The sequence below is a fragment of the Oncorhynchus nerka genome, linkage group LG27 (genome assembly GCF_034236695.1).
Source record: "Oncorhynchus nerka isolate Pitt River linkage group LG27, Oner_Uvic_2.0, whole genome shotgun sequence".
Taxonomy (NCBI): Eukaryota; Metazoa; Chordata; class Actinopteri; order Salmoniformes; family Salmonidae; genus Oncorhynchus; species Oncorhynchus nerka.
In genome coordinates this window covers 26,533,289-26,549,580 of record NC_088422.1, presented here as the reverse complement: position 1 = coordinate 26,549,580, position 16,292 = coordinate 26,533,289, and the positions used below count along the sequence as shown (strand labels likewise).

Here is a 16,292-nt window from a genome sequence, read left to right as displayed (position 1 = left end):
ATAAACTTTGGCTTCCTAAACCCAAAGATCAGAACACTGGCAAATTCAATAATGCTGAAAGAACCTCTAAATTCTGCATGATTCTCTACTAAAAGTCCAGAGAAACGTTGTCCTTTGCTGCGACATCTAAAACCCTCTCAGCCCCAGCTGTTGGTTTGAGCACTGTTATGCAATGTTATTAGAATATATTTGTTCCAGCTCTATTGCACATTAGTAACCATTTTGAGGTTAATTGAGGAGAGACACAGATACACTCTACCACCATTCAACCACATGTTTGAAGAGTAAACCCCTCTGCTTTCACTATTACTAGGGAAGCTGTTTTAACAGTTATTATTGTTAAAATGTCATTAATATATATATTTTTATTTATTTTTTATATATTTATAAAAAAAATTGATAGCAATTTCACATTTTTGATAGCGACAATAGCATTTATATTTTGTTATTTACAGTGGGGCAAAAAAGTATTGTCAGCCACCAATTGTGCAAGTTCTCCCACTTAAAAAGATGAGGCCTGTAATTTTCATCATAGGTACACTTCAACTATGACAGACAAAAGGAGAAAAAAAAATCCAGAAAATCACATTGTAGGATTTTTAATAAATAAATTTGCAAATTATGATGGAAAATAAGTATTTGCTCAATAACAAAAGTTTATCTCAAAGTTTATCTTAAGTTTATCTTATATCTGTTATATACCCTTTGTTGGCAATGACAGAGGTCAAATGTTTTCTGTAAGTCTTCACAAGGTTTTCACACACTGTTGCTGGTATTTTGGCCCATTCCTCCATGCAGATCTCCTCTAGAGCAGTGATGTTTTGGCACTGTTGCTGGGCAACTCCCTCCAAAGATTTTCTATGGGGTTGAGATCTGGAGACTGGCTAGGCCACTCCAGGACCTTGAAATGCTTCTTACGAAGCCACTCCTTCGTTGCCCGAGCGGTGTGTTTGGGATCATTGTCATGCTGAAAGACCCAGCCACATTTCATCTTCAATGCCCTTGCTGATGGAAGGAGGTTTTCACTCAAAATCCCACGATACATGGCCCCATTCATTCTTTCCTTTACACGGATCAGTCGTCCTGGTCCCTTTGCAGAAAAACAGCCCCAAAGCATGATGTTTCCATCCCCATGCTTCACAGTAGGTATGGTGTTCTTTGGATGCAACTCAGCATTCTTTGTCCTCCAAACACGACGAGTTGAGTTTTTACCAAAAAGTTCTATTTTGGTTTCATGTGACCATATGACATTCTCCCAATCTTCTTCTGGATCATCCAAATGCTCTCTAGCAAACTTAAGATGGGCCTGGACATGTACTGGCTTAAGCAGGGGGACACGTCTAGCACTGCAGGATTTGAGTCCCTGGCGGCATAGTGTGTTACTGATGGTAGGCTTTGTTACTTTGGTCCCAGCTCTCTGCAGGTCATTCACTAGGTCCCCCCGTGTGGTTCTGGGATTTTTGCTCACCGTTCTTGTGATCATTTTGACCCCACGGGGTGAGATCTTGTGTGGAGCCCCAGATCGAGGGAGATTATCAGTGGTCTTGTATGTCTTCCATTTCCTAATAAATGTTCCCACAGTTGATTTCTTCAAACCAAGCTGCTTACCTATTGCAGATTCAGTCTTCCCAGCCTGGTGCAGGTCTACAATTTTGTTTCTGGTGTCCTTTGACAGCTCTTTGGTCTTGGCCATAGTGGAGTTTGGAGTGTGACTGTTTTAGGTTGTGGACAGGTGTCTTTTATACTGATAACAACTTCAAACAGGTGCCATTAATTAAACAAGTGCCATTAACGAGTGGAGGACAGAGGAGCCTCTTAAAGAAGAAGTTACAGGTCTGTGAGAGCCAGAAATCTTGCTTGTTTGTAGGTGACCAAATACTTATTTTCCATCATAATTTGCTAATTAATTTATTAAAAATCCTACAATGTGATTTTTTGTCTGTCATAGTTGAAGTGTACCTATGATGAAAATTACAGGCCTCATCTTTTTAAGTGGGAGAACTTGCACAATTGGTGGCTGACTAAATACTTTTTTGCCCCACTGTATTAGAATCTGGATTACATTTGCGTGCTCCTACATACAGTGCTAGTGAAAGTCTACAAACTCCTTGCACAGTTTTCACATTTTGCTGCCTTAAAATTTTATCTAAAAAATATTACATTTGATATTTTTCGTATTGATGTACACAACCTACTCCACATTTTCAAAGTAAAATAATATTGATATAGAAAATTCCATTATTAATATAAAACGTGATGAATATACACAGTTTATTTTGGTACACCCATCTAATACCGGTTCAATCCCCCCGTTTCCTTCAGAACAGCTTGAATTCTTCGGGGTGTTGACATTGGTATCAAGGGACTTAACGTGTGCCAGGAAAACATTCCCCACACCATTACACCACCGCCACCAGCCTGTACCATTGACACCCGGCATGATGAGGCCGTGGACTCATGCTGCTTACGCCAAATCCTAACTCAGCCATCAGCATGACCAAACAGGAACCAGGATTTGTCGGGCCAGGCAATGTTTTTCCACTCCACAATTGTCCAGTGTAGGTGATCGCGTGCCGACTGGAACCTCTTCTTCTTGTTTTTAGTTGATAGGAATGGAACCTGTGTGGTCTTCTGCTGGAATAGCTCATCCGTGACAAGGACCGACGAGTTGAGTGTTCCGAGATGCAGTTCTACACACCACTGTAGTACTGAGCTATTATTTGCCTGTTTGTGGCCAGCCTGTTTGCTTGCATGATTCTTGCCATTCTCCTTTGAACTCTCTAATCAACGAGTTGTTTTCGACCACAGGACTGCCGCTGACTGGATGTTTTTTGTTTGTCGTACCATTATTGGCCAACCCTAGGCACTGTCGTGCGTGAAAATCCCAGGAGGCCGGATGTTGTGAAAATCCCAGGAGGCCGGATGTTGCTGAGATACTCGAACCCGCGCCCCTGGCAACGACGATCATACTACTCTGAAAGTCACTTACGTCACTAGTTTGGCCCATTCTAATGTTCAATATAAAAGTAACTGAATGCCTGTCTGCCTGCTTTATATAGCAAGCCATGGCCTTGTGACTCACTGTCTGTAGGAGCGAACCATTTTCGTGAACTGGCCACTGACTATGTTAAAACGGCTTTCCATACTAATACTGCACAGAGGAAACTGCATTAGCTCTTTGGTAATCCCACAGAGCTGTAGCTGATCTTCTTTGTTAAACGTTTTACCATGATTTAACTTAGGAAAAAGTCAATGCATTAGACACAGGGTTGGTTCAAGGACAGCAATCCCAGAGTTGATATATGATATTTAATATTAATTTAAATGTGTACGTGTGGAAGGAGGGGGATGTTTGTGTGAAAAGGTGACCGTGTGCAGAATGTCTGTTTCCTGCTCTGAAGTTGATGTATTTGCTGAATGTTCTGGACAGACCTGCCTGGACACTTCCTTAGCAACAGGCCTTGCAGTCTGAGAACTAAGCTGTACTGAGGAACTAGTCTATTGTGAAATCCTCTTCACTCAATGTTGGGAAGCTTGCCTGCTTTTTCATGCTACCATGGATAACTATTCTGCATGGTTTTCCCAGAGCCATGTAAATAACTGTCTCTGTGAACATTATTTTAGTTAATATCAATTAATGTAAGAAATAACATTTTAAGACATGTTTTATAGTTTATGTCCATTTTACGGAACTATATTTGTGTCTGTATGATTGGTCAGTGTGTGTCCATTGACCATGATTTCCAGGCCTCTGTGGCAGTGTGAGAGGTTATTCACCCAGGGTCACTGCTGTTGTATAATCTGACAGATACACAGTGTGGCCTTTCACATTGACTTCCCCTGTATTCCCCTTGCCTGCTCCTCCAGAGTAAACACAGTGGTTTCTCTCTGCTCTGCCCCTTGCCTGCTCCTCCAGAGTAAACACAGTGGTTTCTCTCTGCTCTGCCCCTTGCCTGCTCCTCCAGAGTAAACACAGTGGTTTCTCTCTGCTCTGCCCCTTGCCTGCTCCTCCAGAGTAAACACAGTGGTTTCTCTCTGCTCTGCCCCTTGCCTGCTCCTCCAGAGTAAACACAGTGGTTTCTCTCTGCTCTGCCCCTTGCCTGCTCCTCCAGAGTAAACACAGTGGTTTCTCTCTGCTCTGCCCCTTGCCTGCTCCTCCAGAGTAAACACAGTGGTTTCTCTCTGCTCTGCCCCTTGCCTGCTCCTCCAGAGTAAACACAGTGGTTTCTCTCTGCTCTGCCCCTTGCCTGCTCCTCCAGAGTAAACACAGTGGTTTCTCTCTGCTCTGCCCCTTGCCTGCTCCTCCAGAGTAAACACAGTGGTTTCTCTCTGCACGGCCCAGTGTTTTTGTTCAGGTTCTTTGTCATGGTCTCTGGGGGTGTCCCACTGTCAGCCTGACTCAACCAGCCCCCGACCACTCCACATGGCTGGGTTCCATCTGCCTTCCTTGCTTCCGGAATCCTCTCTTTCCTGTTTTCTAGCAGAGGTGAACTACACTGAGCAAAAATATAAACGCAACAATTTCAAAGATTTTACAGTTACAGTTAAAGTAAGGAAATCAGAAATAAATTCATTAGGCCCTAATCTATAGATCTCACATGACTGGGAATACAGATGTGCATCTCTTGGTCACAGATACAGTACCTGGTGAGAACACCATTTGCCTCATGCAGCACGACACATCTCCTTCAACATAGAGTTGATCAGGCTGTTGATTGTGGCCTGTGGAATGTTGTTCCACTCCTCTTCAATGACTGTGTGAAGTTGCTGGATGTTGGCGGGTACTGGAACACGCTGTTGTACACGTCGATCCATAGCATCCCAAATATGTTTAATGGGAGTATGCAGGCCATGGAAGAACTGGGACATTTTCAGGTTCCAGGAATTGTGTACAGAACCTTGCAAAATGGTGCCGTGCATTTTCATGCTGAAATGTGATGGCTGTGGATGAATGGAACGACACTGGGCCTCAGGATCTTGTTGCAGTATCTCTGTGTGCATTCAAATTTCCATTGACAAAATGCAGTTGTCTTTGTTGTCTGTAGCTTATGCCTACCCATACCATAACCCCACCTCCACCATGGGGCACTCTGTTCACAACGTTGACATCAACAAAACGCTCGCCCACATGATGCCATCGCTGTCTGTCATCTGCCCAGTACAGTTGATGCCGGGATTCATCCGTGAAGAGCACACATCTCCAGCATGCCAGTGACCATTGAAGGTGAGCATTTGCCCACCGAAGTTGGCTACAACGTTGAACTACAGTCAGGTCAAGACCCTGGTGAAGACGACGAGCATGCAGATGTGCTTCCCTGAGACAGTTTGTGCAGAAGTTCTTTGGTTGTGCAAACCCCCACTTTTATCAGCTGCCCGGGTGGCTGCTCTCAGATGATCCCGCAGGTGAAGAAGCCGGATGTGGAGAACCTGGGTTGGCGTGGTTACACGTGGTCTGTTGTTGTGAGGCCGGTTAGACGCACTGCCAAAATCTCTAAAACGCAATTGGAGGTGGGCGTTCCTTCAGTCAGCATGCCAATTGCACGTTCCCTCAAATTGAGACATCTGTGGCGTTGTGTGACAAAACTGCACATTTTAGAGTGCCCTTTTATTGGCCCCAGCACAAGGTGCACCTGTGTAATGATCATGCTGTTTAATCAGCTTCTTGATATGCCACACCTGTCAGGTGGATGGATTATCTTGGCAAAGGAGAAATATGTGCACAGAATTTGAGAGAAATATGGTTTTTGTGCATATGGACATTTTCAAGGATCTTTTATTTCAGCTCATGAAGGGACCAATACTTTACATGTTGCGTTTATATTTTGGTTCAGTGTAGTTATCTCTGTGTCCACTTCTGAACATACAGTATTTCAGCTACATTCAGCTATTTTAACACTGAGGCCTCACAGACAAACAAACACCACAGCTTGTATCATTCCACTGGTGGTGCTTGTGCTTCTGCCACACTGATACTGACAATGATGGTAGATGTTGTTGATGAGTCAAAGTGACAATAAAAGGGATTGAACTGTTCTTGATGCAAAACTATATAGATGAATAATAGCGGAAACAACTAGACAACAGCAGCTAACACATCAAGATAGACCCCTGTGTTGCATTGTGTCTGCAAACACTTCCACCCAGAATGTCTGCTTTGCTGTGATTGTGAATAAAAGGGGGTGTTTTCTGGTCTGTGTCTAACACCTACAGTGCAAACCAGAGAGCAGGAAGAGCTGCGGTTAGTCCTCTCTCTCTGTAACGGGGCGGTCTAATGTAGCCTTGGCCACTTCCCTACACCTTGGATTTATTCACCAACAATGAACTTGAAAACCACACAGCCACAATCCGACATGGTTGAGATGGAAGGAGAGGAGAAGATATGATGACGAGTGGCGGAACTCCCATTGTCCCAAATATCTGTCCCTCAGGCTACTGGTTCACCTATGGCTACTGAGTGATCATTAAGAAGCAATTCCTCTTTGATTGCTTGCATACTCTGTGCCCTCCCTCGAGTTTTTATTGTCATCGAGTTGATATGTAAATAAAGCATTACTATGGTTAATAAGCTCCTGTTCAGTATATCTGCCTTTAACTGCTTCTGCATCTGTACAGTTAAAGTATGTCATGTACAGAGAGTAGAGGGACTGACTAATGCTTCTCCTCACCACACAAGTGAATCAGAGTTTTTGCTGCGATTCTCCTGGCTTATCCTCTGCTGTGGGATGGTCCCTGTGTGTCTGGCACAGTCTCTGAAGATCAGAGGGGATTTGATGCACAGAGACACAGAATGTATTGGAATAGAGCACATGAGAGTTTGAATGACAGAGCTGTTTTCATCAGGTCATTCTAGTTATTTTGAATGTACAGTAGCTTTTATATAATACCATTGATATACAGATATGAATAACTTTATTTTATTTTAGTAATATTTTTACGCCCTTGTGTTTGATGTTCTCTTTTTGAGCACCATATTCTCGTCTCAACAAAGGATTATTGTTTTTAAATAAAAAATATATATATATTTCAAAGAGCAGATGAATATAGACACATATTTTTTGGAGGGAGGTGATGTTCCCATTAAACCGGTCATGACAACTGATCACACATTTCTATCTTCTTTCACTGCCTGTTCAGTGGCTTTAATGGTGTTTTTAGAGGAGAAGAGAGAATGTCTTGCATGTGAAGGGTGTGAAGTGTCAGAGAGAGATTCACACAGTGCCACTGTCTTGGAACCTACTTTACACTACCACACCTAATCCCCTCCATCTGTCTGCAATTATCCCAAAAGTCCCCTACAGTGGGACCCCTCCTTCCTATGGCTATGACCTGGAGCAGGCGGAGGAGCACCAGCAGCACCATGACCTCCTGCCTTTCAGCACCTCACCCACCTCCTCACCTCGCCTCCGCTCCAAGAGCTGCAGCAGCCAGCACACACACTCCTCTGGCTCCCTGGAGTCCACCCAGTCGGTAAGGTTATTGCCAGTTTATCATACACCTCCATCTTCTACTCTTAAAGCCCATGTGTCTGATTTTTCCACCCAGTGCAGCTGTCTGTTAATGCCCCCGTCCTCTATAAGTCTGCATTGGGCTCTCTGAGTGTATTTAATAGAGATGCTCTGCTCGTTCCAACCACACTTTCACTCACCCTATAAATCTCATCCACCTCTATTGTACTGTACCTAGCCAATCTCCGGTGTCCCCTAGGTCCTCCTCTGATGTGCTCAGCTCTCTGATCTTCAAAGGTGCCCCCTTAGTATTCCAGCTGTGGAATGTCAGAGCTATTCATTTCTGCTCTGTGCATGAGCTCCATATCGACCGACCACAGGCGGCTGGTGGCACCTTAACGGGGGAGTACGGACTCATAGTAATGGCTGGAACGGAATAAATGGAATCGTGAGCGACAGACTGTCAGAAACCTAACTACTGATGCCTTTGACCCATCAGTAACTACAGGTCCCATCCTAGGCTAGGAAAACAATTGTTTCCCTCCACAATACAATGGATCTTTGACCCTGGCCTCTGCCCTCTACCCTCTACATCTCCAACAGGATTTAATCAAATGTATTGGGTTGCCATGAGACGACAGTCTCTACTCGTAGCTGTTTAGCGGGTCTCATTCAACACCAAGGGGAATTAGGGAAGATCTGCTCTGGTTACAATTAGAATCACCAAATAAGCCTGGTAGAAGTGAATCCCCGGTCTGTCGCTCTCACTGTCTCTCTCTTTCTCTCTCTCTCTGCCATTCACTGTTAGTCTCATTCTCACACACAGACAGAGCTGGATCAGGAGAAAGAGTTGGAGATGCGGAAGTGGGTTTTGTCAGGGATCCTGGCCAGTGAGGAGACATATCTCAGCCACCTGGGGGCTATCTTACTGGTAAGAGACAAGACTTTGAGCTAATTGAATATGACACACCTCACTGTGATGAACAGTGATTTCAGAGCATTGGGACAGTAAAATGTTGGATGGACAGACGGATGGATGTATATACACACACACACACACACACACACACACACACACACACACACACACACACACACACACACAGTAATGCTTGTCTTGCATTGATTGTCCCAGCCCATGAAGCCTCTGAGGGCAGCGGCCACCACCTCCCAGCCGATGCTGACCATCCAGCAGATAGAGACCATCTTCTTCAAGGTGACAGAGCTCCATGAGATCCACAATGACTTCTACGATGCCCTGCTACCCAGGGTTCAGGAGTGGTGCCACAACCAGTGTGTGGGCGATCTCTTCCAGAAACTGGTGAGCATTATTATTGTTGTGTAAAGACCTAGGAAATGCTGTTATGGTTCTTTTGTGTTAGTTCTTCCAGATGCATTTGTTCCTTTGTTCATAATTACAAAAATGTGAAATAGACCTCCCCCCAGCCACAAACTGCATTCTTCTGTGAGTAAGCAGATATTTATCCAATAAGTAAGTCACTTTTAAAGACAATATTAGTAGACTTCCTTTGATCATTAATAATACTGAAGAGAGATTTAAAGAGTAGAAAAGGGGAGTTGGACTGGCTATAATGTGTGGTGGATGCTGGACCCCACATGTGAGCAGACTGCCTGGAGACATCTCCCACACAGATAAAAGCCTGGCTATAGCACATAACAGGCAGTAAAGGAGGACAAAACATCACTAAGAGGCTCCTGACTGCAAAGAGCTGCCTCAGTATGACAGTGGAGGAAAGGAAGATGCATGAAAAAAATCACATAATTTGTCATTTTTTTAATGACTGTTTGCACGCACACTCGCTGCCACGTGTGTGTGTGTGTGTGTGTGTGTGTGTGTGTGTGTGTGTGTGCGCAGTCATAAAAAAAGGACAAATTATGACTGATAGGATGCATGTTATCAATGCTGTTTTTGTTGAAAGGCCATACCTCGTCTGATCGCTATTCTCAGCACCATGAAAAGGGAAAGCAACTAGTATGACCGGAGTAGAGAGCAGCCAAAACTGGGTACATGAATCCAACAACAGGTTAACTACATTGTATCTACTCTCTATTGTCTCTCTCTATTAAAGGCCAGCCAGCTAGGAGTGTACAGGGCCTTTGTGGATAACTATACGGTTGCTGTGGAGACGGCTGACAAGTGCTGCCAGGCCAACATACAGTTTGCTGAAATATGTCAGGTATGTATTGTATTTTATATGTCTACTTTTACAAGGGCAACGTTTCGGATAGAATACCTCATCCCCAGGCTCAATTGCTAGAACCGGCTGAGTGGACAGAGATTAAAATAAATATTACTGTGATGCTGTGTTGAAATAGTGTACTCGTATCATTATGCCTTTCTCAATTCCTGTTGTGCCCTCAGAATCTTAAGGTCATAAGCACCAAGGAATGCAAAGACCAGGCAAAAAATTCACTGGAAAGTAAGTGCAATTTCATTATTTTGAACAATTCACAGTCAAAATGAACTAAACCTTACATTTATTTAAATATCTATAGTTCAAGATTATGAAGAATTCAACCCTCTAGTTATTTGAATTCAGAAAGAGTGGTACATGCTTAGTTAAAGCATATTGAATATGACCCTCAACCTCAAGGTGTCCTATGTTGTTAGTTCTGCGTTGCCTTGGACTTTATATACTTTATGACCCTGTCCCCCTCAGCTCTGCTCTATAAACCAGTGGACAGAGTCACCCGCAGCACCCTGGTTCTGCATGTAAGTCAAATCAACACACTGAACATTTTTTCCCTTCAGACCTGAATTTCTTTTATGAAAACAATGCTTCACATATCTTAGAAAAAGTGATCATAATTTATCTCAAATTAATGTATTTTTTCTTTCTCTATTTCACATTTTCTCTTTCTTCTCTTCCTATCTTTTTCTTTCTCTCTTTTGCTCTCTCCTCTTTCTTTCTCTTTCACTCTCTCTCCTTTCTTATTTTTTTAATTCTTTATTTCTATCTGTCTCCCTTTCTTTCTCTCTTTATTTCTTTCTTTCTCTCTTTTTTTCTTTCTTTCTCTTTCTTTCACACTCTCTCCTCTTTCTCTTCCTTTCTTACTATTTCTCTCATTCTTTGTTTCTCTCGTTTCTTTCTTTCACCCTCGTTTCTTTTTTCTTTTCCTCTTACTATTTCTCTCCTTTCTTACATTTTTCTTTCTTTCTTTCTTTCTTTCTTTCTTTCTTTCTTTCTTTCTTTCTTTCTTTCTTTCTTTCTTTCTTTCTTTCTTTCACTCCTCTTTCCCTCTTTCTTTATTTCACCCTCTTTCTCTCCTTCTTTTTCTTTCTTTCTTACTCTTTCTCCTCCTTTTTTACTCTTTCTTTCTCTCTCCGCTCTTTCTCTCTTTCTTTCCATCTTTCTCTCCTTTTTTTCTTACTCTTTCACTCTTTTTCTATCTCTCTCTTATTTTCTTTCACCCCCCCTCTCTCTCTCCTTTCTTTTTCTTTTGCCTTTCTCCCCCTTTTTTTCTTTCTTTCTTTCACCCTCTTTCTATCTTTTTCTCTCTTTCTCTCTCAGGACCTGTTGAAACACACCCCCTCCAGCCACTCAGACTATCCACTGCTGCAGGATGCCCTGAGAATCTCCCAGAACTTCCTGTCCAGCATCAACGAGGAGATCACCCCACGCAGGCAGTCTATGACAGTGAAGAAGGGAGAGGTCAGTGTGGCAGGCTATGACATGAGGTGGCATGCATTTTGGACAACTGACTGTCCAAACAGAAAGTTTCAAGTGACCAAATCGAATTTGTGTATGTTCAGACAGCAGTCATTTGCTTAAAAGGCTCCACTAGTTGTCACAGTAACGACGGGTGTGTGCGTGCAGTAGGGTAGGCTGATTGGTGCTTGTGCTTCCTGTCACTCAGAAGTTATGTAGCAAGCTAAGGTGACAACAATGCCTGCCATGGACGTTTGCTTTGAATGTTCAAAATCATAATGTAAGAAGACTTTTAAAGCCTCAAAGGATAAGATGATCCAACTTTCAAACGATACCTTTTTGGCTAGCCACAGCAGTCAACTAGCTAGCTAGCACATTCACTAATTTATTTGTAACCAATTAACAAGCTAGTTAGCTACCACATGTTCTTGTCAAACTGTCAGCAGAATAGCTAGCAAGAAACAATATATGCTGAATAAAAGTCTAAAAACCACTTGAGGGCAAATCAATCAGATTTGGCAAGGAATCAGATTTGTCAGATTCTGTGTGCTTTTTTGCAGGAAAAATATCAGATTCGAATCAGATATGCAAATGTATAGGATTTGAGTCGCTTCAAACTGCCAATGTGAACATGGCTTTAGAGGCACACAGACACCCGAACCTGGTCTTGTGGCTATCTGGACCTCCCTTATAATGCTTTCATACTTGTCTTCTTTTCAGACACTTTGATGTCACACTGCACCATTCCATAAGCAAAATAGTGTCAGATTACACAGCCTGCGTCTTGTCCATTCAGACAGTTACAGTAGTTAGCATAATAAGATAGATAGGAATACCTAGGATAGGATAAGGAATACCTAGGATAGGATAAAGTAATAAAGTAATCCTTCTCACCCCCCCCCCCCCCTTAAAATATTTAGATGCACTATTGTAAAGTGGCTGTTCCACTGGATGTCATAAGGTGAATGCACCAATTTGTAAGTCGCTCTGGATAAGAGCGTCTGCTAAATGACTTAAATGTAAATGAAATGTAATAGATTCCCCAAGCAACACAGGTTCAGAGCTATACATTAGGAATCTGAGGGTTACTGTAAATTAGCCAATCAGTGCTTCTCAGTTCCTGTAAAAGCCAGGGAAAAGGTGTGTCTGTAAACTCCAATAAACCTGCCTTGTCAGTCAGATTCCTGATGAGTCATCTCTGCCTGTCTGGTTTATTAGTGGGGGAAGTGGAACATAGAGGAAGCTCATGACAAAATAATATGGTTCTGACCAGGAAAGCCCATCGCCTGCCTACATCCTTGTCCTGGCTCCCCCACTCCCATCCTCCTTTCCCACTCTGAAGTCTGCTTCCCAGAAATGACCTGTAGCACGTCTTATCAAGTATCTGTCCACCCTTTCCCGTGGCGGCACGTACTAGTTACTTACCCTCACTCCCTCACCCCTGCTGAATTTAATCTATTATTACTGGAAACCTGTCCAACTATGTCCATCAGACTTCTTATAATAAGTAAACGTGAGAATGGAACTCAGACAAATTACATTTCTGTATGGGTTGGCTCTATTGTAGTATTCCACAATTCATAGGCCTCTATTTGCTAAAGGCAAAATAAATGTAGTACTTGTAAGTGACTGGAGTTTGGTAGCTAACTGGATAAACTTACTGTGGTGATTGAAATCCAGGGTTTGATTTAGTTGGGCCTAGGGTTGCAACGGGTCGGAAACTTAGCTGTAAATTTCTGGAGATTTTCCCTGGGAAGTTAAGCCCCAGAATTTTGGGAATTTTGCTTAAATTCATCAAAAAGGTTAGCTTATAACAGTGAACATGTTTTTGTGGGATACACATAAGGCAATTCTAGGTCTTGTGGCATATTTTGGTTAAACTATCCCCAATTAAATGGAATTGCAACTCTCTGCATGCACAGTGCACTCTTCCATCACATATCCTCCTGATTCTCAAGCTCTTGCACACTAGTGAGATGCTATTGAGCCCACACAACTACACTGTCTGAGCCAAGGACTACATGCTTTCTGGTAAGTTTTGATTACAATACTGGGTGGGGTGAATATATTTTATGACATAACAACAAAATCATGTAACTAGTAAATAGTCTACAGCAAAGTGTTTTTAAATCATTTCTAACTTGTTAACAATTTCTGCTAGTTAGTTGCTATCATGTGGGTTTTAGATTGCTTGAGCCTGCTAACTAAGGAGTGTTAATCCATACATGTTAAATACAATAAAAAATATCTTACAAAGGAGTTGTTTAATCTAACTGCTTAACTATTTATCTGTATATGGAATTGTATATATTTTTCTTCTAATCTTGGAGACATTTCACTGCAGCTGATGTAGAAGGAAAAGCTGGATACAATTGCAAATACTGTGCCAAATCATATGTGAAGAATGAAACAAAGATGCAGAATCACCTGGCCAAGTGCATAAAGTTCCCTCAACGCTCACAACAAGCAACCTCTTACAAAAGTCCCTCTACTTCTATTCGAGGTGAAAATGATGAATCGGACACCTTATCGATAGCAACAGCTCATGGTCCTCCTGGAATCAGAATCATTTTATTCCCTTCTGTTGTTCAGTGAAATCTTCCCATGTGAAGAGTCAACCCATTTAATTAATGCTCAATTCATAATAAAATGTCTATTGGATGGATTTAATCATTTGAAATTATGTCTACTTATGATAAGGTAAAAGGTTTATGTTTCTGTCTCTATATGATATGGTAAATATTTCTAATGCAAAAAACATCTACATTTTAATGGTATTCATATTAATTTTCATATATTCCCAGGGAAAGTTTCCACCTCCTAGTTAGGCCCATCTTACCAATTTTGTCATCAGATAGTCATCCTCCATTTTGAGATATGTCAACGTAACCGATGACCATGTAAATACAGTGACCATAAATTACATAAAAATGTAAATGTAAATGTAATAAATCCACGAGGGCATCTCCCTGGTGGAGTTTTCCTTGTTTTTGCATAAATGTGGTTAGGATGGATTGGTAGAGTCCCACATGGGTGCTATTTAAAAAAAAAAAAAATGATAAGCAGCTTACCGTTTTACCGTAGGGTCAAAGGTCAGTATTAACAGTCCAAGCATTCACAGCCCCGCTCTGGCCACAGGAAGAGCAGATGTCACTGCATCAGTTACCAACCGCCCACTGGACTGACCGGGCAGGCAGGATTATTAGGATCTATTCCTGTAAACACTGGCTCTTTTCTTTAACGAGTCCGACACAAAGGATATACTGCTTTCTCGGGAACTGCCCAAATCCCCGTCATTTGCATGGAGAAAAGACGGAGAAAAAGGGGGAGGAGGTTGGGCTGCCTTCTGAGAATTCGTAGGCAAGTGATTAAACCCCCGCTGCCATCTGTTCTATTGGCCAATGGGGTGTGTGTCTATTTGTCAATAACAGCTGATGCTCGATGTCTAATATTAAAGAAGTCTCGAGGTATTGCTCGCCTGAGGTAGAGTACATTATGATAAACTGCAGACCACACTATCTATCAAGAGAGTTCTCATCTATATTATTCGTAGCCGTCTATTTACCACCACAAACCTATGTTGGCACTAAGATCGCACTCAACCAGCTGTATAAGGCCATAAGCAAACAAGACAATGCTCATCCAGAAACAGCTCTCCTAGTAGCTGGGGACTTTAATGCAGGCAAACATAAATCCGTTTTACCGAATTTCCACCAGTATGTTAAATGTGCAACCAGAGGAAAAAAACTCTAGACAACATTTACTCCACACACACAGATGCATACAAAGCTCTCCCTCGCCCTCCATTTAGCAAATCCGACTATAAATCTATCCTCCTGATTCCTGCTTACAAGCAAAAACTAAAGCAGGAAGTACCAGTGACTCGCTCAATACGGAAGTGGTAAGATGACGCGGATGCTACGCTACAGGACTGTTTTACTAGCATAGACGGGAATATGCCCCGCATATCATCCAATGGCGTTGAGTATACCACCTCAGTCATTGGCTTCATCAATAAGTGCATCGACAACGTGCGCGGACCAACTGGCAAGTGTCTTCATTGACATTTTCAACCTCTCCCTGACTGAGTCTGTAATACCTACATGTTTCAAGCAGACCACCATAGTCCCTGTGCCCAAGGAAGCAAAGGTAACCTGCCTAAAAGTATTACCGCCCCGTAGCACTCACGTCCGTAGCCATGAAGTGCTTTGAAAGGCTGGTCATGGCTAACATCAACAGCATCATCCCAGATAAGCTAGACTCACTCCAATTCGCATACCACCCCAACAAATCCACAGATGATGTAATCTCCATTGCACTCCACACTGCCCTTTCCCACCTGGACAAAAGGAACACTGATGTGAGAATGATATTAATTGACTACAGCTCAGCTGGTAAGGGTAGGCAACAACACGTCTGCCATGCCGATCCTCAACACTGGGGCCCCCCAGGGCTGTGTGCTTAGTCCCCTCCTGTACTCCCTGTTTATCCACAACTGTGTGGCCAAACACGACTCCAACACCATCATTAAGTTTGCTGACAACACAACAGTGGTAGGCCTGATCACTGACAATGATGAGACAGCCTATAGGGAGGAGGTCAAAGACCTGGCAGTGTGGTGCTAGGACAACAACCTCTCACTCAATGTGAGCTAGACAAAGGAGCTGATCATGGACTACAGGAAAAGGCGGGCTGAACAGGCCCCCATTAACGTCGACGGGGTTGTAGTGGAGCGAGTCGAGAGTTTCAAGTTCCTTGGTGTCCACATCCCCAACAAACTATCATGGTCCACATACACCAAGACAGTTGTGAGGAGGGCACAACACCTTTTCCCCCCTCAGGAGACTGAAAATATTTGGCATTTGGCATGGGTCCCCAGATGCTTAAGTTAAGTTCTACAGCTGCACCACCGAGAGCATTTTGACCGGTTGAATCACTGCCTGCTGCTTGCTTGGCACCTGACAACTGCTTGGCATCTGACCGTAAGGCGCTACAAAGTGTAGCCATAAGACTGCTGAACAATGAATCAAATGGCCACTGAGACTATTTGCACTGCACTGTTGGTTAAGGGATTGTAAGTAAGCATTTCACGTTGTATTTGGCACGTGACAAAAAAGTTTGATTTGATTTTCTTTGATAACAAGACACTGATTTAACTTGTCTTTCATTTACGCTT

The 16,292-nt window shown here is 42.8% G+C and overlaps 1 protein-coding gene across 1 annotated transcript in view; it reads left to right on the top strand.

The window, feature by feature from the left end:
• Positions 1 to 16,292, top strand: part of LOC115111481 (breakpoint cluster region protein-like) — a 40,153-nt gene that overhangs the window by 10,267 nt on the left and 13,594 nt on the right. Inside the window, 7 exon segments of the mRNA XM_029637568.2 lie at positions 7,289 to 7,467; positions 8,272 to 8,376; positions 8,581 to 8,766; positions 9,536 to 9,643; positions 9,829 to 9,886; positions 10,127 to 10,179; positions 10,979 to 11,119. Coding sequence (XP_029493428.2) covers positions 7,289 to 7,467; positions 8,272 to 8,376; positions 8,581 to 8,766; positions 9,536 to 9,643; positions 9,829 to 9,886; positions 10,127 to 10,179; positions 10,979 to 11,119 — 830 coding nt within the window.